The 23,435-nt window shown below is 45.9% G+C and overlaps 4 protein-coding genes across 10 annotated transcripts in view; 3 read left to right on the forward strand and 1 right to left on the reverse strand.

The window, feature by feature from the left end:
- Nucleotides 1-1,167, forward strand: part of ptprn2 (protein tyrosine phosphatase receptor type N2) — an 85,212-nt gene extending 84,045 nt beyond the window's left edge. The window contains exon 22 of the mRNA XM_058059919.1: nucleotides 384-1,167. Coding sequence (XP_057915902.1) covers nucleotides 384-455 — 72 coding nt within the window. The 3' untranslated portion in view covers nucleotides 456-1,167. The remainder of the gene's footprint in view (nucleotides 1-383) is intronic.
- Nucleotides 1,168-1,766: 599 nt separating this feature from the next.
- Nucleotides 1,767-9,006, forward strand: dync2i1 (dynein 2 intermediate chain 1). 2 transcript variants are annotated; one of them, XM_058060280.1, is made up of 22 exons: nucleotides 1,767-1,913; nucleotides 2,103-3,138; nucleotides 3,221-3,279; nucleotides 3,344-3,535; nucleotides 3,598-3,657; nucleotides 5,063-5,107; nucleotides 5,352-5,514; nucleotides 5,585-5,693; nucleotides 5,767-5,896; nucleotides 5,972-6,083; nucleotides 6,161-6,249; nucleotides 6,322-6,451; nucleotides 6,524-6,699; nucleotides 6,766-6,928; nucleotides 7,128-7,235; nucleotides 7,304-7,365; nucleotides 7,441-7,492; nucleotides 7,719-7,779; nucleotides 7,950-8,049; nucleotides 8,114-8,245; nucleotides 8,314-8,531; nucleotides 8,590-9,005. In XM_058060280.1, exons 1-22 carry the CDS (start codon nucleotides 1,899-1,901, stop codon nucleotides 8,756-8,758), a joined length of 3,381 nt encoding a protein of 1,126 aa, XP_057916263.1. In that variant the 5' UTR covers nucleotides 1,767-1,898; the 3' UTR covers nucleotides 8,759-9,005. The 2 variants fall into 2 exon arrangements, with proteins under 2 accessions (XP_057916263.1, XP_057916264.1); XM_058060281.1 differs by having other exon boundaries at nucleotides 1,792-1,913; nucleotides 2,079-3,138; nucleotides 8,590-9,006.
- A 372-nt stretch (nucleotides 9,007-9,378) lies between these two features.
- Nucleotides 9,379-12,175, reverse strand: si:ch73-174h16.4 (leucine-rich repeat-containing protein 14). Of its 2 annotated transcripts, XM_058060283.1 has the most exons (4): nucleotides 12,128-12,175; nucleotides 11,027-11,309; nucleotides 10,128-10,937; nucleotides 9,379-10,066 (listed from the first exon to the last, which is right to left on the reverse strand). In XM_058060283.1, the coding sequence occupies exons 2-4, from the start codon at nucleotides 11,302-11,304 to the stop codon at nucleotides 9,499-9,501; spliced, it is 1,656 nt and encodes a 551-aa protein (XP_057916266.1). In that variant the 5' UTR covers nucleotides 11,305-11,309; nucleotides 12,128-12,175; the 3' UTR covers nucleotides 9,379-9,498. The 2 variants fall into 2 exon arrangements, with proteins under 2 accessions (XP_057916266.1, XP_057916265.1); XM_058060282.1 differs by lacking the exon at nucleotides 12,128-12,175 and having other exon boundaries at nucleotides 11,027-12,101.
- Nucleotides 11,551-23,435, forward strand: part of malrd1 (MAM and LDL receptor class A domain containing 1) — a 28,797-nt gene continuing 16,912 nt past the window's right edge. The window contains exons 1-17 of one of the 5 annotated variants that reach the window (XM_058060278.1): nucleotides 11,551-11,970; nucleotides 13,982-15,273; nucleotides 16,522-16,556; nucleotides 16,726-16,854; nucleotides 16,933-17,021; nucleotides 17,101-17,259; nucleotides 17,426-17,516; nucleotides 17,599-17,733; nucleotides 18,551-18,703; nucleotides 19,097-19,202; nucleotides 19,268-19,635; nucleotides 19,717-20,162; nucleotides 20,837-20,924; nucleotides 20,990-21,169; nucleotides 21,244-21,400; nucleotides 22,852-23,008; nucleotides 23,072-23,182. In XM_058060278.1, coding sequence (XP_057916261.1) covers nucleotides 15,236-15,273; nucleotides 16,522-16,556; nucleotides 16,726-16,854; nucleotides 16,933-17,021; nucleotides 17,101-17,259; nucleotides 17,426-17,516; nucleotides 17,599-17,733; nucleotides 18,551-18,703; nucleotides 19,097-19,202; nucleotides 19,268-19,635; nucleotides 19,717-20,162; nucleotides 20,837-20,924; nucleotides 20,990-21,169; nucleotides 21,244-21,400; nucleotides 22,852-23,008; nucleotides 23,072-23,182 — 2,442 coding nt within the window. In that variant the 5' untranslated portion in view covers nucleotides 11,551-11,970; nucleotides 13,982-15,235. The other 4 variants (XM_058060279.1, XM_058060277.1, XM_058060274.1 and 1 more) reach the window with 4 other exon arrangements.

Here is a 23,435-nt window from a genome sequence, read left to right on the forward strand (position 1 = left end):
AGAGCCCTCTAGACATGAAATAACACCCCTATAGCCACCTTCATACTCATATTACCCAATATAGTAGACATATTCAGAGAAAATAAAAGGGACAACTGTATCATGGACTTTATCAGGCTACCGTATTGGTTATTAAGCTTTGCATGCTGGCCAGAGCTTGCTCTCCCCCTGGTGGTGTAGATGAGTACTGCACACTGCATAGTCTTTCGTAACCCCCCAGCCTGTGGACAACCACAGGAATATAAACACATCAAGTCAACTCATAGGTTCAAGCATCATTCCCACTGCAAAGAGCGGTTTCGTCATTTAACAGCAGCTGTCAATCAAAGCTTCAAACGTCTCACCTCTTCTTCCTCTCCCCCTTCCTCATCCTCGTCCTGCAGGAGCAGTTTGAGTTTGCGCTGACAGCCGTGGCTGAGGAGGTGAACGCCATCCTCAAAGCGCTTCCTCAGTGAAGGTGGCCCACCACACCACCACCGCGCCATCCTCTTGACGCCCCCCATCACCGCTCTCTCTATTTATATCAATGATATATATATTATGATATGTAAAGCTATATATGCTATATTGTCATGAATGTGTAAAGGTGATCTAATGTACTGAGTAGTCTTTGAATGCACCACCACTCCATGAGGTCAAATTGTAAAGATAAAAAGTATTATTTAACTCTTAACTTCACTTCATGTACACATTCTATACTAATGATTCAGAAGAAATATTTCATCATGCAATTGTAAAAAGAAATGAGAAAAAAAAATCATTTTAGAAGAGTAAAGTTGAATTCTGACCTCAGTTAAATGTAACACTTTATTCTTGTAATACTTTATTCTTGTTTCCCCCCGTAGTACTTTGTCATCATGTAGGATAAACATTCTTGTTGATTGTGGTCAGAATACAGTGTATTGTATTCCAATACTACTATATTACAATGCTGTGTTACTGTGACTCAAGTGAAGTATCCATCTCTGCTATTATCAGATACTAGCTAGTACAAGTAGTGGACAATAGATGAACTCATCATCAGCTACTATAGTTAATAGAAGTAGTGGACAGTACATGAAGTAGTTGTTTACAGATCACTGCAAAGTAAATATGTTATCATCTACAACAAGAATGCAGTCTATTTTGTGTCAACATTCACATTGATAATAAACTGAATTAAAACCACACTGGCTTTGTACGTTTCATGGCCCATCATGCATCTGGAAGGCGGAGGCAGGTGTCACTCAAATCTCAAGGAATTTACTAGTGTGTATGTTTTTAATCCAGTGTGGCCCGGGGGCCATTTGTGTAGCATTTGTAGAGACAGGGTACACCCATACTGCTAACTTGACATTGACATTCTGCTCTGATTTTTTTTAATCAACATTTTGTAATTAGTAGATTACATCACCCCTTCTCTCTTGAGTCACCATTGTTCACTCCCAACACGGCCTTAAATATGCCTGGAAGGGTCTAAAAATATAGGCAAATAAAGTTGAAAACTGCTTTTTTTTGTAGAAATTTGATGGTGGAAAGACTTTCAGACAAAGGGAATAAGAAACAAATGCGTATGTTTTTTTTTCAGCCCAGACAATTATTTAAAGCAACATGTGAGCATCCACACTTAAAAGAATGAAAGTACCTCTACACACATATAAAAAAAACAAAAAGAACGTAGCAGCAATAATTAAATTAGTTTTACAAGCAAATATTTTCCACGGATGAAAGCGTGTGCTCTGCTATCGATTAACACTCCTGTTGTCAAGTGAAAAGTGACGCGTTCTCCTTAGTTTCCGACAACTACGCATGCGCAGAAAATGAAAAGCGCTGGCTCGTCATGGCGGCGTCCTAGCAAACATTTAAGCGATGCTAATGTTTATTACTGCTGCAGATAATTGCCCACCACGGAGGGGAACATGCATAATGAGAAGGTAGGCACTTTATTGTTCTGGTCTGTCGTTTGTTATCTGACGTGTGCTATATTTTGGGAATATTATACTTGTTGGAAGAGTTCTGAGCGTCGATATTGAAAGAAATTGACGTTACCCGATCAGTGTGGTTCTTTTTGCCTACAATATGGACATAATGTTCTCTAGTGTGTCTTTTCGTGGTTTATTTAGAGAATAAGCATGGAAGACACATGGACTGCAGCGGAGTTGAAAAGACATCTATCCAGGAAGAAGGACGAACACGACAGGAAGCACCGTGGTGGGGACTCCACCGAGAGACGTCACCGGGACCCGGACTGGGAATCCACAGACAGACATGGGGACAGACGTGACGCAAGGAATTGGGACAGAAAAGAAGATAGGGAAAGACGGAGGGAACGAGACAGGCAGGGCAGACATGGACATGACTCCAGAGAGGACAGAGACAAGAGGAAGGATCAAATGAGGCACGACAAGGACAGACTGAGGGATGGACGCGACGAAGAGGACAGGCATAGGAGAAGGGAAGACAGGGAAAGACGGCGAGAAGAACGAGACAGGGAACGCAGGACTGGGCAGGACAGAAGGACACATGAGGAGAGAGAGCACAGGGAAGGAGACATGGACTTGGAACGGAGGAGGGAAGACAAGGAAAGACGCCGTGAAGAACGGGACAGAAGGACACATGAGGAGACAGAGGACAGGGAAGGAGACATAGACTTGGAGCGGAGGGAAGACAAGGAAAGACGACGGGAAGAACGAGACAGGGAACGCAGGACTGAGCGGGACAGAAGGACACACGAGAGAGAGCACAAGGAAGGAGACATAGACATGGAGCGGAGGAGGGAAGACAAGGAAAGACGCCGTGAAGAACGGGACAGAAGGACACATGAGGAGAGAGAGGACAGGGAAGGAGACATAGACTTGGAGCGGAGGAGGGAAGACAAGGAAAGACGGCGGGAAGAACGAGACAGGGAACGCAGGATTGAGCGGGACAGACGGACACACGAGAGAGAGCACAGGGAAGGAGACATGGACTTGGAAAGGAGGAGGGAAGACAAGGAAAGACGGCGGGAAGAACGAGACAGGGAACGCAGGACTGAGAGGGACAGAAGGACACATGATGAGAGAGAGAAGAGGGAAGGAGACGTAGACTTGGAACGGAGGAGGGACGACCGAGACAGACGAGAGAGACAAGAAGACAGGAAGCATTCAAGAGTGGAAAGAGGTAAACTTTGCCGCATCATCACAAGGGCAGCATTTCCCTAACAATGTCTCGCTCTCCATTTTTCATTTGTTTACTTCCTAAGAGCAACAGCGAAAGCATAAAGAAGAGCGAGAGACGAGACACAAAGACAGAAGACATCACGTAAGCATTCTCGATGGACGTTTTAGCTGTCTTTGTCTTACATTGACTCCTTTCCATCCAACAGGATGAACGACGGAGACGGGACTTGGAGGAAGGAGCCGAAGCGCTCAGGCATCGGCGTGGCGATGAGGAGCATGCAGAAAGGGACAGGCGCAGAGAGAGGAGACACCGAGAAGACTCGGAGACACATCCCAGAGACGGACATCAGGACAAACAAAGTCCCAGCCAAGAGAGAAGAAGTGTAAAAAAAGCTGAGGTTAGATGGACATGATGAACTGATACATAGATATGATTTTCTAATGTGTATTATTGATCCAGGAGCACGTGATGCATTCAGGGGACGTGGCAGCTCAAGAAGCAGGAGACGCAGAACAACCAGTAAGACCACTCCCATTTTATTGCTGATATATGTTAATGTTTTTACATTACCTTACATCATATTTTACTTAAGGCTGTATGCATACTGTATGTAAGCCGTACAAGTGGTGTGCAGGCAGTGCCAGCAAGGCCTTCACTGCTGGCCTAAACATCATCAGAAACACTGACCTTCATTTACAACTCAAATTGTCAGTTGCCAGTCACTAACCTCCATTTCATAGCGTGTTTCTTAGCTGCACTGCTGCCAGTACATCCACTTGTATGTTACATTTTTTTGGTCCAATCAGGTTTCAGTTGTGGGTGTTGCCATATCATTTTTCTGAGAGCCTTCAGAATGAGTAGCGCAGGCCCACACCGCATGTACACGAGTAACAGTGATGCTGTCTTTTTACCGATTCAGATCTCAGATTCACCTCACAACTACAGCATTTTTCCATCCGCTGATTGGTTGATGTCTGAAATCTTAGTTAATCTAACACCTGTTGTTTTGATTAATCAAGTAATTAGTTATGCCCCAGACGGACTGAATCCATACGAACCGAACACATACTGTTAGTTGTTTGGTCCACTATATATCAAAAAAGAGGCAAATGAGACGCCACAGTATAAATTCACACACAAGTCTCTCAAGTGGATTTTTGTGCGTATCTTTTCCTCTGCGCTTGTTCGTGTGGGAAGTATAACCCAGCCTTTATCCTGCAGGAACCCAAGACAGCCACTAACAAGCTAACCTAGTTATCCTCGAATGTATTTCTTCTAAACTTAAGAAGCCAAAAACCTACCACTTCCACATGGAATGGGAGGAGAACTTTAGACATGCTGACGTCATGATTTCATGCATTGTTAAGGAAATGTAATGACCTTCAGTAATAATTGTATTCACCCACACATTGTGGCTGCACAGCGGTCGAGTGGTTAGCGCGCTGGCCTCACAGCTCGGAGACCCGAGTTCATTTCCACCCTGTGTGGCGTTTGCGTGTTCTCTCGTGCATGCGTGGGTTTTCTCCGGGTACTCCGGTTTCCTCCCACATTCCAAAAACATGCTAGGTTAATTGGCGACTCCAAATTGTCCATAGGTATGAATGTGAGTGTGAATGGTTGTGTGTCTATATGTGCCCTGTGATTGGCTGGCCACCAGTCCAGGGTGTACCCCACCTCTCGCCCGAAGACAGCTGGGATAGGCTCCAGCACCCCCTGCGACCCTCGTGAGGATAAGCGGTAGAAAATGAATGAATGAATGAATGATGATTATGGTTTGTTGCATAAAACATAGTAATTGATTGACCCAATGACACACGCTTCACTCCTCCCCCTACAAACCTTCCTGCTAGCCTGATGACCCTTTGTGCCTCATCTATTATCTGTATATCTATTATAGTCCATGTGTGTTGTGTTATTTTTGCAGGTTGCCATTGATGAGTCTTTGCAGCAGTATGAAGATGACTTTGAGGTATTATGCTAAAATGTGTACAAAGATAACATATATGCACATGTTATTTATTTTATATTTATATACGTGTGTGTGCGTGTGTGTGTGTAAGCATGTGCTATTGTTATCATGGCTGCATCCTTCATTCCATTCATGTTTTATTCTTTTCTTTGCATGCTTGACAAGACAGCGGTAAGAATGTTGGCTGTGTGCTCACTGTGCTGGGGCGGCCATGATTCTTACATGGTGATGTCTTATCTGGCAGGATTATGAGGAGGATTTTGAGGAACTGGATGAGAAAGACAAGGATGGCAAGGAAGAGGAAGAGGAGGTGAAAGCCATCCAGAGAGCCATGGGTGAAGAGAACCAAAGAGTCAGAGCATCTCTTTCTTCTCTTAGCAGAGAAGAAGAGGAGAAGATGCCTGAAGGTAGAGTTCCTGCATTGATGTATGTGTACAACAAATGAAATAACAATTATCATAATGCTTGCATTATCAGTAAAGAGCCCTGCCCAGAAGCCCGGTAGAAGCTCCCAACGTGGGAAGTTCATGGACTTTGTGGCTGCGAGGCAGCGAGAAGTCATCAAGAAAGTGTCCAGCAAACAAAAGTAGGCCATGCTTGCTTGAAATGATCATGCTGGTGCTATCTTGAAGGTCTTCTCAATATGTGTGTGATGACAGGAAGCGTAGTGCAGAGCTTCTTCGTCTCATCGATCTGGATTTGTCCACCACAATGTCCCTCTTGGACCTGCCTCCAGTCAGTGAATATGACATGTATATTAGGAACTTTGGAGCCGCCAACACAAAGCAGGTCGGTTTGTGTCCTGAATTGGAGACAATGAATGAAAAGCATGTCCAATTTTTACTATGTCTTATCCCTCGCCAGGCTTACGTACAGTGTAACGAGGACAATGTGGACCGGGATGTCCAAACAGAGGAGATAGACATCAGTGAGAAGTGGACACAGCATCCTGCAGAGCACTGCGGCGCCTGTGGCGGTAGGAACAAAGATGGACACCTCCTGTCTTTCATCTCCTCTGTGGATGTTCATTTCTTCATTTTGCTTCTGCGACAGATCCATCCGGGTCACATGACACACAAGACATGAGCGGGGTGAACTTGGATTCAAGACGACTGGCCACCTTCCTGCGCTCTGCTTCCCAGGTGGACTTTTTGGAGAAGCTGTGGACACAATGCCTGTGAGCGGGACTAAGCTCTGTTGTGGGTTTTTGACAGGTGATGGTGGTCCTGCTGGAGGAGGATCACGCCCAGAAGACTTCCTTTAAAGGGAGGAGCACGCAAACGGACACGCTGTCTTTCAGTGATGGAAGTGTGCAGCTCAACACTAAGCTGCCTTTTCTTGACGGTACTCTTGGACTGTGTGGAGCTTCTGCCTGAGGGACCACCTTAAAACGTCCTTCAATGTTTTGTCCTGCAGGACGCACCATCAGCGTGCTGCACTTCTCTCCCGTGCAGAGACACACGCTGCTGTCTGTCCACCAGCCCGCATTGTCTCCCGGCGCCGTGGTGCAACTGGACCACTGCAGCATCATCTGCATCTGGAGGATATGGGAGCCCTCCAGACCTCAGAAGATCCTTCTGGTGGAGTCTGAGGTGATCCCTTCCAGTCGAGGTGTGGTGAAGCCCCTGGCGTGAGCTTCTGTCCGTGTTCTCTCTCAGGTGACGTGCTGCTGTTTCAGCCCGGGAAAGTCCACGTTGGTGTTCGCGGGCACATCCATCGGGTCAGTGGGGTTGTGGGACCTCAGGGAGCCTGACGGGGATCACGAGCGCCTGAAGGTCGGTGAGGACGAGTGGACCTTCAGACGACCTACCTTCTCTACTGGTATGTAGGAGCATGACTGAAGCCCCTTTGAACATTACACCAGCACAATCTACTGGCTGCTTGAGAAGGTCAGAATGTTGGAAAGTCTGTGTTCCTAATGTTGTGACTGGAGGATGTTATGTTATGTAAGCATGTGGCAACTTTGATGACTGTGTTACATAAGAGCAGCAATCACTCAGTGTCTCCCTGTCGTCTAAAGACGCGCTGTCCGCAGCCCATTTCTCATCCGTGACGTCCGTGGAGGTTGTTCCCGCCAGTGTGCCGGGAAGGCCGGGGTCAGAGGTCCCCCTTCTGGCATCCGAGGAAGGTGGGGCATGCTGTACATGGACTTGTGGTGTCCTCACACGGTCCTAACGCTTCTCTTTCACAAAACAGAGTTGTTGGGATTATCCTTCCAGCTGGCTTCCCTGGATGAGAGCGGCCTTTTGAATATTTGGGTAGGTCAGCGTCCATGTTTGACTTTGTCCTCCTCAAAGGAGAGCCTGACTGGGTGTACCCTATCTGGCCTTTAGGTGGTGCTGCAACTCCCAAAAGCCAATGAGGCGGGCAGTCAGACTGATCTAGGCAAGAACTCTTCCTCTTTTTCCATAAACATCCGCAACCATGCATTTTATAGTACTTGTAAAACTGCATTATAGTACTTCATGCAGTCATTGGCTCATGAAACAACACAAAAAGTACTGCTACTACTGAATTTCTGATATTTTCAAGTCCAGTGTACTGCATTACAAAAGTATAATACAGTGCATGCAAGTACACGTGCATGAGAATGTGCTTCCATCTGCTGCAGGCTTGAGGCCAGGTGGCAAAGTGAAGCTTCTGCACAGCTCGTCGTGCGTGATGAGTGAGGGGTAAGCTATGCTAAGCTATGCTACGCTTTGTCAGCATCTTAAAATAAAGCGTCCTACAGCTGCTCCGCTCAAGCAGACCATCTTGTTTGATGGAAACATATCCGTGTACGAGTGGAGCGGGTTGTTTATGGACGGGAATCTTTTCACCTTTGACCTGCACTGCCTGGCAGGGCCTGGCCGTGGCTTGCAGACAAAAGTGTGCCACTGCAGACGCTGGCTTTGAAATTCCTCCCCACTGACTGCAGCCATTTCTTCATCGGCACCAGCATGGTGAGCATGTGCTCTCCTCAGACGCAAATGTGGAATGTCTTCATGTTGTCTTTACGTCTCACAGGGTCTGGTCCGCCATGGGACCACTCAGGGTTTGAAGGCCCCACCCAAGTTCTACAGCTCTCAGGACTTTGGGGCGCGACTTGTTGATGTCAGCGCCATCCACTTTTCTCCTTTCAGGCCGTGTTTGTTCTTGGTGAGCATGACAGAATCACATATTGACACAATGACCTTGATGAAGACCACTTACTGTCCGGCTGCCAGGTGGGCTGCGGGGATGGAAGCGTCCGACTGCACCAGGTCAGCTGTGACAAGCCAGTGGCCGAGTGGACCGACAGCACGGCCGGGGAATCGGTGGTCTCGCTGCAGTGGAGCCAGACCAGACCCGCCGTCTTCTGCGTGGTGGACGCCGCTTCCAACCTTCACGTGTGGGACCTGCTGAAGAAGGACTCGGGACCTCTGGTCACAGAGCACATGGATAGGTAAAGAGTTTGATAGTTCCGTGTTGCGTTCATGTGTTGTTGACTTCTCTTCCATCAGGCTGACGGCCATGGCTGCGTTCGGAGATCCGGGACAACAGAACGCGTATTCGGGAATAGCGACGGCCCAGCATTCTGGCAAAATAGAGATGCACTATTTCACACACGACTTTAGTCTACCAAGTTATGAAGAAGACGAAACACTGGAGAGAATCAGCCAAGCTCTCTGAACCTTTGCACATTGATATCATCGATGTTACTCCTTTATTTAAACAGCACTTTTATGACTGGACTAGTTCTGTTTTATCACATCATTACCATCATTACACGAACGGGACCAAAGATCTCACTCTCTTTTATTGATGTAAATATTTCTACTTTTTCCACTTGTACAAACATATGAAACATATGTTTCAGTATCACATTTTATTCAATGAAAATAAATATTTACTATGTTAAAGTATCATGGGTACTTTGTTCAAATTGTTGTCATGAGGATGTCTTTAAATGCATCTTCTCCAACGTCCCTTACCCAGACACGCCTTGGAAATGTCATTGTTACGTGTAGTACTACACACACCCCCGAGACGGGGTCAAACTGACACCTCCAAAGGTGGGATACGCACCAGTCTTCCCGCTTGTGACACTTTTAGCTTCTCTTTCCGCCACACGTGGAAACAAAGTGTCGGGATTCCAATGGGAGGTGTTAAAAAAGAAAAAAAAAGTGCTGACACAGCACACAAACGCAAGCTGCTACTGTACTCTACTGCTATGCTAACTTTTAGTCTAGACTATGAAAGGAGCTTCATTTGTTTGACTTTTGTTGCAAACTGTTATAAAAAGGATTCCTGAGAGTTTAATTACAGCCTTTTTATTGTGTGACAAGTGAAAAACAATTTGGATTTAGAGTGGAAAAAGTATGAATACATTGCACACAAATATGATGTTGGAAGTGTTCATGGCCAACGCTCTAATCCACCAAGTCTTTGTCATAGTTGAGGAGGTCACAGGTCAGCAAAATGTCTGCACGTCCACAGTCTTGCAGCACTTTGTTGAGGCGGCTGCTGGTGATGCTGATGTCAGTGGACTCGTCCAGAGGCCAGTCCAGGAGCTGAGCACTCGAGGGCCGCTCAGGAAGGCCCGGCTGGTAGTCCTCCAGGGGGTTTGGGTACAGCAGCTGGCGCAGGGAAGGCATCCTCGCCGCTGTCCTCACCGCTTCCTGCAGGCCAGCCATGGAGAGCGGGTTGAGAGCGAGAGCCAGGCTTTTGAGGGACAAGCAGCACCCCAGCGAAGGCAGAAGCAAGCCCAGTAGGTCGTCATTCAGGCCGCAGCCGCTCAGAGAGAGGTGGCACAATGTGCCCGACGCCTGGGAAAGGAGGCGACGTACAGAGGGCAGCGTGTTTACATCCAGACGGTTCTCACTCAGGTCCAGCTGCTGTATAGAGGATGCGTGATGGCTGCAGGACAGGTAGGCCAGGTCGGCTGGGCTCAGGCTCAGATAGGGCAGCTCCAGCACCTCCAGAGGTTGCGGCAGTGAACTATAGCAAGAGGAGTATTAGCATATTGTCATAGCGACATATACCGGTGTGTTGTTCCTACCTGAGCAGCACACGAAGTTGACCAGGTAAGCGCAGCGCCGTCAGGCTGAGACGTCGCAATTGCTGCAGTTGTGCCAAACCCTGAGAGAGATCTCCGAGTGCCTCCTGTTGACCTGGCTGGTCCCGACGCAGGTCCAGATTGCAGTAGTGCAGACGTAGGGACTTCAAATCGGGGAAGGCGGCAAGCATAGGCAGAAGCTGAGCCAGGCCCGTCACACCCAGGTTGCTGTAGCGCACATCGATGCCCAGCAGACCCTCATGAGGAAGGAGGTCTAGCAGAGTCCTGATGCTGGACACAGAAATCTCCTCCACTCTGAGGTACCTGCACTGCAGCTTGAGGGGTCCCGGGGTACTCAGGGCCACGCACACACGTTCCCAAGAACGAGCATTGACAAAAATATCTGCTCTGACCTGCAGTTGCACACAAATGTCATTCTCCTCTCTGTACGTTATGCTGCTTGGTTCATCTATCAATGTTCTCTCCATCTCCATCCTCCTCCTCACGCCCTGCACCATGTAGTCTTCCTCCAGAACCTCCCTGGATGGTCCCCCGTCTATGCAGCTCATAACCACCTCATTATCATCACATGCTTCCCTGGCCTTCTTCTGTTGTCCCCTCTCTCTTTTCACGTTCTTGTCTCTGTGGAGAGCAGAGAACCTCTTCCTCTCCCCATCTCTCCTGTGTGCCCCAGCACTGGCCTGAACAATCATAGTGCATAGCGCAACAGTCAGGGACCAACCCCCCATGGAGTCCACCATTGGACCCTCTTCTACTTGCAGCCCGCACAAGTCCAGAACACGTAGTGCGCATCTAGATGCAAGCAAGAAAACCAAAAGCACATGAAATGTGGATTATGATCGTACAATGTCCACTTTTAATGGATCCTACTGGCAACTAACCTTTGATCGGAAAGTCCTCTGACAACTGCAAGCAGAAGAGCTTGAACGCAGAGGCGACTCGGAGGCGGCTGTCCTCGTTTCCTCTGCCCGCCGACGCGCAGTCTGCGTTCGGGCCATTTATGCACCAACTCGCTCACAGCCAGGGGTCTGCACCCCGCGAAGGATGCCTCCAGCAGCGGTCCGTACAGCTCCCGGGGGACCCACCGGAGCCACAGGGGCGACGAGCTGTGGTCGCTCACCACCTCCTTGGCGCACAGGCTCAGCAAGGAAAGCACCATAATGGCTATAAACGGCAAACAATTACTTTTTCTTGTTCTGGTTTAATAGCGGACTGCAGTCATAACTAACAATTAACACAGGACAGCGCGACTAATAAGAGGCTCGGATAATCGTGGTAGAAAATATACTCGAAAAAGAAAATAAAATGACGATGATAGAACTTTAACATTAACGCGCCACAGGTTAAGACACACTGAGGAAGATGCAGACTTGTTTACACTTTTACACTGTCGCATTCTTGTGACGTAAAACATATGCGCGCGAACCAACGGCCCTAGATCCGCCCACACAGATAGGACAATCTGTTAATTGACTCATTCATAACTCCTCTTTTCAACACCGTTTAGATGAAATACATTTATAACAGTAGCACTACAATCTCCTTACTAACATTCCTATAAATCGGATGATTTATTAAATCGGAACACGTACGTCTCCAGTCTTGTGTACATAAGTCTATGCAAGAGGTCGTAGGTGGAACAAGTGAGGACGTGAACTTGATGTTCACAAAGCTATCAATCATGCCAAGTTTAGCCTCACTCTTTTGGGAGACATCAGCGGAGCTATTCTTCGAACAGACACATTAGAGACTTGTTTATTTGCCGCTATTGGAAGCAGAGGTGAAACAAGTGCAAACGGCGAGAAAATGCCACACAACCCGGCAGGTATGTCAAGATCTCAGTTTGTGTAATGAATACAGTCAGCTTTCAGTTACACATGCACCATGTCTAATGTGCACCACGTCGATAATAAATCACTGTGTCTGCATTTGCTGACATGTGGAAAAACATCCAAATGCGGTGCCATTACTTCCATACGTACCTTTACTACCAACACCTAAGACAGGTCAGTTAAATGTTGACCGCTAGATGGCACTGCATACTCTTCACTGCTCATTGATTTGCGCTTTGTCGATGTGATTACAAAAAGTTAATTAAATTTGTCCCAATGGCTGGACGGACACAAAAAAGTTAATTAAATTTAAGATATTTAAGATACTGTGAAACAAATTATATTTTCCCATCAGAAATAATGTAAAGCCAAAAATGTCAACACAAAACATCTTTTTATAGTACTACAATTATAGTTTTAAATGCAGTAAGAAATTCCAAATACAGGGATAAATGAACATTTAAGGGCACTTTGGTGAAAGTGGTGGTGGTTGATCTCGCTGCCACATTGTGTCTTTGGGAGTAAATCAGTGAAGGCTATGTTAAATATTCAGTTTCCTGTGTAAGTCGTCCTTTCTACGCAATTAACTTGTTTTATGCATGTAAAGCTATAAAAATATGTTTTGTGTTAACATTTTTAGAGTAGTTGCTAATCAAATTCAGTGTTTTTCACCCTCTTGGTCAAAATGCTGGCATTTGAAACCTGTGGCTCCATTTTGGGTTATGGAGGTTAAGAATACGATTGAATTCAAGAAATAAGTCATGGCAAAATAGGAAGTTGGTGACAGTGTGTTGTCTCGCTGTCATATGGTGTCTTTGGGAACAATCATGTCAAGAATGACATTAAAGTAACCTTAAATGTATTCTGAATTGTTCACGGCATTCCAAACTTAAATTGCAGCACTATAAAAACGGATTTTGTGTTAGCAATTTTCAGTTTTTGCAACTGATTTGGTCAGCGTCCGTTTTAGTTGGAGGAAGATGGAATGAATGCTACGATATTTGTATGCCAGGTATTCCATAGACTTTATTCATCCACTTGCAGCAGCTTGTCCGATGAGACGCAACAAGCACGTAACTTTCCATCCTTGCTTTCTGTCATCGGTTATGCTTCTACTATCACATTGTGGTCCAACATGGACACAGTCCAGTCCAAAAGCACTTTTCACGTCAAAAGCAGCGTGCTAAATGAGTAATACGACTTGCAAGAGTGCACAGAAATGTGAAGCCTATATAGCTAGCTAGCTATTTACACTGGAAAAAAACAAGATAGTTACTGGTCAGCAAAATGTCTGAGCGTCCACAGTCTTGCAGCACTTTGTTGAGGCAGCTTCTGGTGATGCTGTCGTCTATGGACCTGTACAGAGGCCAGCTAATGAGGTGAGCACGAGAGGCCCGCTCAGGAAGGCCCGTCTGGTAGTCCTCCAGGGGGTTTGGATACAGCAACTTGTGCAAGAAGGGCATCCTCGCCACTGTCCTCGCTGCTTCCTTCAGGCCAGATATGGAGAATTGGTTGAGGTTGAGATCCAAGCTTTTGAGGGACAAGCAGCACCCCAGTGAAGGCAGAAGCAGGCTCAGTTGGTCGTCATTCAGGCCGCAGTGATATAGAGCGAGGTGGCACATCAAGCTTGCATGCTCTGTAAGAAAAGTCTGCGCGGACGTTCTTAAAAGTTATATTTTTTTACATCATATTGGATGTATATTTATATGTATGAATGTTTGTTAGGTAGTGAAGGAAACTCACAGCCTCCCTGTACTTCGAGGCGAGTTCCTGGTGGGTGTTGAGAGGAGGGTGGGAGAGATCAATACACAAACCAAGATAGAATATTCCCAAAATTTATTCCTGACACCACAAACCTAATACAGACGTCCGGGCTTATCACACTCCCTGTCGGCCTACCATCTAAGTGGGTCTTAGAACAGCGCAGCTGCAAAAAGCCCCTTCTCTCCCTGCCCGAAGATAAAATGTTTATGGAATCTTAATTACTTTAATATCTACTTGCAGGGGCTGCACGGCGGACGAGTGGTTAGTGCGCAGACGTCACAGCTAGGAGACTGGAGTTCAATCCCACCCACGGCCATCTCTGTGTGGAGTTTGCATGTTCTCCCCGTGCATGCGTGGGTTTTCTCCGGGTACTCCGGTTTCCTCCCACATTCCAAAAACATGCTCGGTTAATTGGCGACTCCAAATTGTCCATAGGTATGAATGTGAGTGTGAATGGTTGTTTGTCTATATGTGCCCTGTGATTGGCTGGCGACACCACCGCAACCCTCGTGAGGATAAGCGGTAGAAAATGGTCTGAAGTATGTTTGTTTTTGCCTGGAAATGCTACATGTTGCGTTTGCATTGTCGTTATTTTCAACATAGATGCAGTGTTTCATGATTGTAAATACTGTATAAACGCAAATAAAATATGGATAATTTAGATATCCATCTTTAATTATAAAAATCATGCTAAAAAGCATTATGTTCTCAAATATAAAATATGGAATGAATATATATAACAATGGCACTATTTTTCGCTGGAAAATTTGCTCTGACTTCTTGAATATTTGGGGTAGAGGAGTGAATAAGGTATCCAATTAAAGTTCAGGTCACCCTTTATCATACAGAATTAACCACAGACTTGGTTTTATTATTATTTTTTCTTCTAAATTTTGCAGTACTCACTGAGCTGCAGACCTGTCACATCCTTGTGACGTAAAACATATGCGACAGACCCAATGCTAATGATAGATAAGATAAGATAATCTGCTCATTTACTCATGTCTTTTCAACACCGCTTGCATAAAACACCCTTATAAATACACTTATAACAACAACAATATCCCAATCTCCTATAAATCGAATGATTTTGTAGCGATGGGTAAATAGTGTTGTTCCAAGCTGCTGTTTAGTTTAATGCCTATAGGGAGCAGTCATGCGCAACATTCTAGTTTACAGCAAGCTTGCCAACCGCCAATAAACAACAGAAGAAGAAGTGTTGCACTGTTCATGCTGTTACGAGTACTTGTCAGTGCTGTATGTTTCTGGTGAAAATAAATGGCCATCCTGACGTCGAATTATTCAGCCGCCATTATTCAGTATATTCGTCGGAATACCGTCCAGTCTTGTGTCTATGCATTAAGTGAATTTAATGTTCACAAAGCTATCAATCATGCCAAATTTAGCCTAACTCATGTAGGGAAAGCGAATATATGCTTCGACCAGACACTTTAGTGACTTGTTTATTTGCTGGTATTGTAAGCAGAGGTGAAAATGGTGCACACGGCGAGCAATGCTACACAACCCGGCAGGTATGTGAATATTTGTGTAATGACTACGTTATGGCAGCATTCAAATATGCACACATGCACTTGACCCATGTCTTGTGCACCACATCTCCAATAAATCACCGTGTCTGCTCTTGCTTTGGCAACAGTCTGAAGGGTAAAAAAAAAACCTCCAACTGTCTCAGTACTTTACCGTCAACATATCATACTTACTATGACATCCTGAATACAAATAGTTAAGTAAATACCATATACATTTAGTACATTTACCAAAACGTCAGAGTTTAGGGTATTTTCGGTCAGTTAAAATGGTGACCGCTAGATGGCACTGCCGACCACGACTCAGTGATTTGTGATTTAAAAAATGGTTAATAATTTAACAGTGCACCAAATAAAAATGGTTTTCGTTCACCGGGTGAAATAATGTCATCTATATTTAAGTGGGTTTACAGCTCATATGGTTTTTGTATTTTCGACTTCCTTATCAATCACAAACATTAGAAAAATGAAATGTGGAGTGTTTACTATGACAAAACTACAGCATGAAAATATACTCAGGCATATACTTGTACATAGCTTATAATAACATCAACATTTGTAATGACTGCATATATGATGACTGTTTTAATGGAAATAATGATATAAGTGTCAAAAGTATGCAGACAGACATTTATTTTTAAATATATATTTACTCTTTGCTAATGCTAGGCGGCTAACGTGTGCTAGCTGTTAGCATGTTGTACTTTACAGTTTTTTTATATGTCATGAAAAAAGGGGGAAAAAAGCGTGTCAGACACAGGCTAACAATTTTATATGTGTTGTTATCCACCATATAGTAGTTTAAAGAATCAAAAGAACAAGGCCTATAAACGTCAAAATGACTCTTTTGTTGCTATCAGGCTAGCCTCATTGTACAGACACTTCTTATTGGGATTGGTTGATGTGAATGTCCATCAAAACAGAATGTTGAGTAACCGCCATAAACCCCATTTATGATCTTTTATGGCATGTTAACAGCTAGAGCGCTACGTGAAAATCACACAGAGCAAAGCAGAAGACAATGGGCTTGTACTTTATGTTGCTCCATTAGAATGTTGTTGTTAAAGCTATCTACTTGTGCTGCCATTTAATGTACTCAACAACCATGTCGCTTTTGTTGTTGGACTTCCGGCGGCTGCTTTTGGCTTTCACTTTGCTCTCTTGTCCTTTGTGTGTCCTTTCACACTGCAACAACAATCTTTGTGCCGCTGACAACTGTGTGTGTGACTTCAGCGACCGCTGTGGCGATGCCAGCGACCGGCAACACTGTAAGTACACATGCAACATAAAATCAATAAGTACATTAACTCACACCAACGACACTGTACGTCCAATGAATTTATGACTTCCTCCCGAGCCCATCCAACCCACACACCTGGGGCCTGGTTGACACTCCCCAGGGTGGGAACTAGTGTGATTTCTGGTCTTTTGCTGAAGGTTCCAACTATAAGAATTGTGACTTCGAAGAAGACTTCTGTGACCTGATCCAAAGATCAGAGCCCTTTTTTAAGTGGAACAGAACAAGAGAGGTTCCAGTCATCTCAAGTGACCACAACAATCAATCAGGTTAGGAAGATTCAATATGATATTCATATTTTACTAGTATATGTATACTATCTGTATATGCTTTCTGTTCTTCCTCAGCATATTTCTTGTCACTTGTGGCCAGCAGAGGACATCATGTAAGAGCACAATTATTCAGTCCATCCTTTGTGGCTGTTGACACCTGCCAGGTATTCCGTAGGCCTTATTCATCCATCCGCAGCAGCTTGACCGTTGTGACACAACATCCTCGTTGCTTTCTGTCATCAGATGAGCTTCTACTATCATGTCGCGGCCCAACATGGAGCTCTGCAGGTTCTGACTGAGAGCAGTCCACCGGGTCACAGCAATGTAGTGTGGACACACTCCAGTCCAACGACAGCATGGCAGCACACTGTCATTGGCTTTGACAGCAACAGCACTTTTCACGTCAGTAGCAGCGTGCTAAATGATGTAATACGAGCTTGACACAAATATGGAGTGCTCCACGTGACTTGTCAGATGATAACCACTCCATAGTGCTTCCATCACTTGATGTGTTTTGGACACATTTAAAGTGTCCTTCATGCTGACAGATGCTTTGTGTGTCAACCAGGTGGTGATTGAAGGGCATCTGTCTGCAGACAGCGATGCTTCAGAGGTCGTGGCCATCGATGACCTTTCCTTTAGTCCCAACTGTGTGCCTGGTAACATGAATAACACTCAACACATTGAAATAACTCGGGAATTCTGACTGAATGTTGTCATTTATTGATGTATAAATAACAGAGAACACTGTGCCCCCACCAACCGCCTTGTGCCCCCCTTCCTGGTTTGCATGTGGCAGCGGGCTGTGCATAGAGGACAGCAAAGTGTGCGATTTCACCCCGGAATGTCCTCATGGAGATGACGAAAGCAACTGTCGTAAGCAAGGGCTTGCCACGCCCACCGTACACAAGGCAGTACTCATTAAAGTGCTAAAAAACTAACAAAAAAACAATTCTTATTATATGACTTTTAGAATATATCTAGTAAAATAATATGGATTTAATTGCAAGCAATTTGTCATCCATCCATCCATCCATCCATCTTCAGCAGTCTAAGCAGGGAAGCCCAGATTTCCCTCGACTACTTTGTTCAGTTCCTCCCGGCACATCTCCAGGTGTTGCCAGGCCAGTTGAGAGACATTGTCTCTCCAACATGTCCTGGGTCTTCCTTGAGGCCTCCTACCACTCTGTGGGGCATCCTGACCAGATGCACGAGCCACCTCATCTCGCTCCTCTCACTGCAGAGGAGCAGCGGGAATTTCTCCCGTATGACAGTGCTCTTTATCTTATCTCTAAGGGAGCAATTTGTCATGAAAACTTTATATTAAATATTATCGGAAGGTTTGTAGAATTGACAATATTAAATGTGCATTTACTTACTGTCATTTGGTACGTTTTTCCATGGTTGAACATCACGGTCTTTTGTGTTTTTGACGATAAATGTCACTTCTTTCAAAGGGTTTCACTGACGAATAGTCCATTCAAGCACACGATATGCCTTTCAATGTTATTTTTCAAGGTGAAAATAAGATTAGTGTTTTGGTGTCATGAGCACTTTAAAATGCATTACAGTTGTTTGAACACAATAAAAACCTAATGTTCAATAAGTAGCTTTTTGAGCCAGTCGTTTATTTAGCGATTTACTGATGTTGAAAGGTTGTACTGGCCTCTACAAAATGTCTTCATCTGTGCAGCTGCAGAATGTGACTTTGAGGGCGACTCTTGTGGCTGGTACGAGCTCACTCTTGGTGACGGCTTTGACTGGGTTAGGGGCTCGTCCTTGGACGTACCCCCCGAGTACTATGGCCGCCCGCCTCCTCTGGACCACTCCACCAACAGCACAGATGGTACAGCATCAAACACGTTATGGGGTTGTTGTGGGACAAACACAGTCAAAGAATGGATGGGAACTATGCTGCTACCTTAGCATCAGCAGCAGCTGTTGTTTTTGTCTCTTGTGGAATGACTTGGACGACAAGTGTTAGATGCTCCCACCAGCTTTGATATGCCACAATATATGCAGAGCTAGTGTGTAATATTGTGCATGCAGTTTGTTGTACTTGGGGATATTCGGAAAGTAAGAACCTAACTGGAAACCACTGTGAAACGGACCACAGATCCATTTATTGCAGTTATTAATATTATTTAGTTTTACTTTATAAGTTACAGACCAGAGCCATGAGGAACACCACATCCATTTTTTTGTTTTAAGAAATGACGATTTTGTTGCTCCACTACAGGTCACTTTATGTTCATCCTGAAGAACAGCAGCAGTCTTTATCCTAGGGCTGTTCTCAGAGGACCATGGTTCCAACAGTCGTCCACGGGGTGCACCATGACCTTCTGGTAAGAGGAGCATGTGACTCCCTCCTCGGAAATTCAAATGTATGTACACACATCATTTCCTTCAGGCATTACAACTCAGGCATCTCCGTGGGGGCTGCCGACATGTACCTTCGCATCCGAGGAGTCCATAACAACACAATCATTTGGAGGACTTTGTACGATCAAGGAAACCACTGGAACCGGGTCAGCGTGCAGCTGGGGCGCATCACGCAGCCCTTCCAGATCGCCCTGGCAAAAATCAGCCTTGGCGTGTTCGACGGCATTTCCGCCGTGGATGACATCTCCTTCCACAATTGCTCCATGCCGCCCGCCGTGGTTGAGTGCCCTCCGCACACTCACTTCCACTGCACACGCACTAAAGCGTGCGTGGAGCGGCTGCAGCTCTGTGACCTGGTGGACGACTGTGGGGATGGATCTGATGAAGTGGGCTGTTGTGAGTGTCACTTGTTGTTCTTCCAATGCTTACTGTCATACTTCTATAAGTCCACCAATGTTAAGATGTGCTTTGTCCAAGCTCCTGAGCTGCAGTGTAACTTTGAGAAGGGGCTTTGCAGCTGGAAACAGGAGCAATGCGGTGCAGACGCCTTTGACTGGACCCGTATTCATGGCCCCACCCCGTCCTTCAACACGGGGCCCTGGAAGGATCACACGCTGGGCACCAGCTATGGCCACTACCTCTACATTGAGTCGTCTGTCCCACAGGAGTTCAAGGACACGGCGGTGCTACTCAGTCCAACTTTCCAACCCACCCACCACCACGGTGACAGCCTGTTTGAATCCAGCCAGCCTTGCGTGTTCCGCTTCCATTTCCACATGTTTGGATCGCACGTCTTCTGTCTGGCTGTCTATCTCAGGACCACATCGACGGGCCGTGGGCAGTTGCTCTGGGTGCGATATGGAGACCAAGGGAACTTTTGGCACAGGAAGACTCTCTACCTTACCAGTGCTCGACCTTTCCAGGTAACTCCTATAAGGACACTAGAGAAGTTTCCACATCTTTTTCATTAATACAAAAATGTACATGCTGGTTCAAATGGTTACATTAAATAGTGGTTGCTGTGATTGTTTATTGCATTAGAATGTGCCTGACACTCCTGCACTGTGAGGTTTTGGTGGCGAGTATGCACTGCGTGCCTGTCAGCCAATTTAACCACTGTGCAGGGTGCGCTTCACCTGCGCCGAGAACAGACCAGGTCGGAGCTGGCCATCTTTCAGCGCACTTTCGGCGCACTGTTTTGCCCATGGCGGCCCAGCCCAGTCTACCAAATTGGCTGCTCACGGTGGTGACGTGGGGTGCGCCACAAAATTAGAGGTGTTTCACAGTACTTTTGTCCACAATAATAAGAAAAAAGACACTAGAGAGTGTATCTTCCATGAGTGATGTGTATTTAATAAGCTCAGCATCGATCTCCCTAAAATGGACGTTAGGACGCTAGTAGTCATGAGTGAGTGTAAGCTGACAGGCACTTAAAGACTTGTCCTCCGCGACGACATTGACAACAGGAAGTCCTTTTGTGAAATGAATGTACTCCACAGCTCATCCACTTGACTGCACAGTGGGCACACTGCCATAGGATGTGTATTTGAATGAGATTGTGTATCCCTGTTTCCACATGTTGTGTTACTTTGTGTAGATTCTAATCGAAGGAACAGTCGGAGATGATTTCAATGGGGACATTGCCATCGATGACCTGTCCTTCCTGGGTTGTGTTCCCTATGAAGGTGGGTCATGAGTAATAGTGCCGCTACTTTTGGACATGGTTGATTTGTGTCTGCTGCTGATGAAGGAGAGCTGCCGCAGGCCAACACCACGGACCCTGCGGTGACCACTCCAAGCCCCACGCTTCAGCCCCACAGCTGCCCCCATGGGGAGTTTGCTTGCGGCTCACCTGACGAGTGCGTCGCCCATGTGAAAGTGTGCGACTTCAGGCTGGACTGCTCTGACGGCTCAGACGAAAGCGAGTGTGGTGAGAATAAGCAGCGAGGACCCACCTTTGAACATACTCGTTTTTCTTCCTTATACTTGTCTTCTCTCACCCAGTGGCACAGCAGTGTGATTTTGAAGAAGGTAAAAGTTGCGGTTGGAAGACTGTAAACACGGCCACCGTGTCCATGCAAGCGTTTCACTGGTCACCTGACCAAGGAGAGAGCATTCACGCTGGAGAGCAATATCACCGTCCCTTCACTGACCACACCCTGTGAGTATCTTTGAACATGTCCACCGCATCAATCAAACTTCATAACGACGTGCTGATAAAGATGTATAGATGCAACCTCAAAAAATGCTGATCTCACAAAGTTTGCCTCATCATTTTTCCTCCTCTTTAAACCGTGCAGCCCATTGCCAGAGGATAGACAGCGACCTGATTGTCCTTATCTGTGTTTTATGGAGTGTACGCTGAGATCAGAAAATGACAGTGCACTTTGACCACGTCCTCTCAGTTGTTTCTCCACTGCAAGACACATTGTTCTCTCTTAAGCAGACCCTGTGGGGGCTGCCTTCGCTCCTACGTATATAGCAGCCTCCTGGATCGATGAGGCCAGATGGAGGAGGCCGGTGCCTTATTTAAAGTAAGGCGAGCCGCTTCCCCTGTGGGAATTTAATCAAGTGAAGAGGCGGCAGCAGCTTTAGACATGCTGAAGACAGGCCTGTGGATGGTGGTGGCCATTAAAGCAGAGATTAAACGCCTCCAGGGGATGGTTGAGGCCGTGATTTAGCCTTTTTTTTTTAGCATAGCGAGCTCCTTGGCTAGAAAAGTTAATGCATATTTTTCACTATTACAAGTTAATAAAGATGACTGGTTGGTGTTCATGGTTATGACTGCAGGCACATACAGAAAATAATACCCGCATAATAATATTACAAATTTATTCTCGTGAAATTACAACTTTTGGGCCACACTTTAGACACCCTGGGGAATACATCCGATGACAGTTAAATTTTTGCAAATTGCTATCATTAGCTGACAATAAACGTAACTACGTGTGTGTGTGTTAGATTTCAATGTTTAAGAAATATTGGCTTCTTACGCCCTGCGATTGGCTGGCGACCAGTCCAGGGTGTACCCCGCCTCTCGCCTAAAGACAGCCGGGATAGGCTCCAGCACCCCCGTGACCCTTGTGAGGATAAGCGGTAGAAAATGAATGAATGAATGGCTTCTGACGCAATCGGAACCACTTCAATCAGAATCAGAATCAGAATCAGAAAAGGTTTATTGCCAGGTATGATCAAACACATACTAGGAATTTGTTTTGGTATAGTAGGTGCATACACATCTATTAAAAAAGAATGAAAAATACAAAATATGAAATACAAAATATGAAAATACAAAATATACAGAATAACAGTATAAATATATGTACACAGTCTGTTTTTGTTTGTTATTCCGGAAGTGCAGTCTGATTGTTTTTCCTAAGAGTCCAAACTGAGCGTTAATGTAACGCATATAATGAAAGTGTCAAAGTGGCAGGATGAGGCAGAGGTGGGGTGTGAAGAGTGTCAGGTGGGGTTCCGGGCCTCGTTGATGAGACTGACAGCAGACGGGAAGAAACTGTTCTTGTGGCGTGAGGTTTTGGTCTTGATGGACCGCAGCCTCCTGCCAGAAGCTAGCAAGTGCAACACTGCTCAGTTGTGTCGTGGTGTTTGCAGAGGCAGCCCTGAAGGATGGTACATGTATGCCGACAGTTCAAATGGCGGCTACGGTCACACCAGCGACCTCCAGACACCCGTCATCTCATCCACTGGGCCCCAGTGCACACTGGTCTTCTGGTACCACATGGGCGGCTTCACCGTGGGCTCTCTGCAAGTGAGAAGGATGGCAGCGCTCGTCTGACTTTCGTCACGCTAACAAGTCATGCTTTGTCTTCAGGTGCTGCTGCGGCGTGGCGCCATCACTCATGAGCTTTGGTCTCAGACTGGTAACCAAGGCAACAAGTGGAGGCGAGGAGAAGTGTTCTTGGGGCTGTCACGTGATATTCAGGTTTGGACTTGACTTTGAGTGTCCACATCAGCTGTCTTCAAATCATCCACTCAGACATTTAGTTGGTCAAACTTGATCAGAGCTGAATGCTTCCAGTAAAACTGTGATGGTTGCCCATTCATTCATTCATTCATTTTCTACCGCTTATCCTCACGGAGGTCGCGGGGGTGCTGGAGCCTATCCCAGCTGTCTTTGGGCGAAAGGTGGGGTACACCCTGGACTGGTCGCCAGCCAATCACAGGGCACATATAGA

The sequence above is a fragment of the Doryrhamphus excisus genome, chromosome 21 (genome assembly GCF_030265055.1).
Source record: "Doryrhamphus excisus isolate RoL2022-K1 chromosome 21, RoL_Dexc_1.0, whole genome shotgun sequence".
NCBI lineage: Eukaryota > Metazoa > Chordata > Actinopteri > Syngnathiformes > Syngnathidae > Doryrhamphus > Doryrhamphus excisus.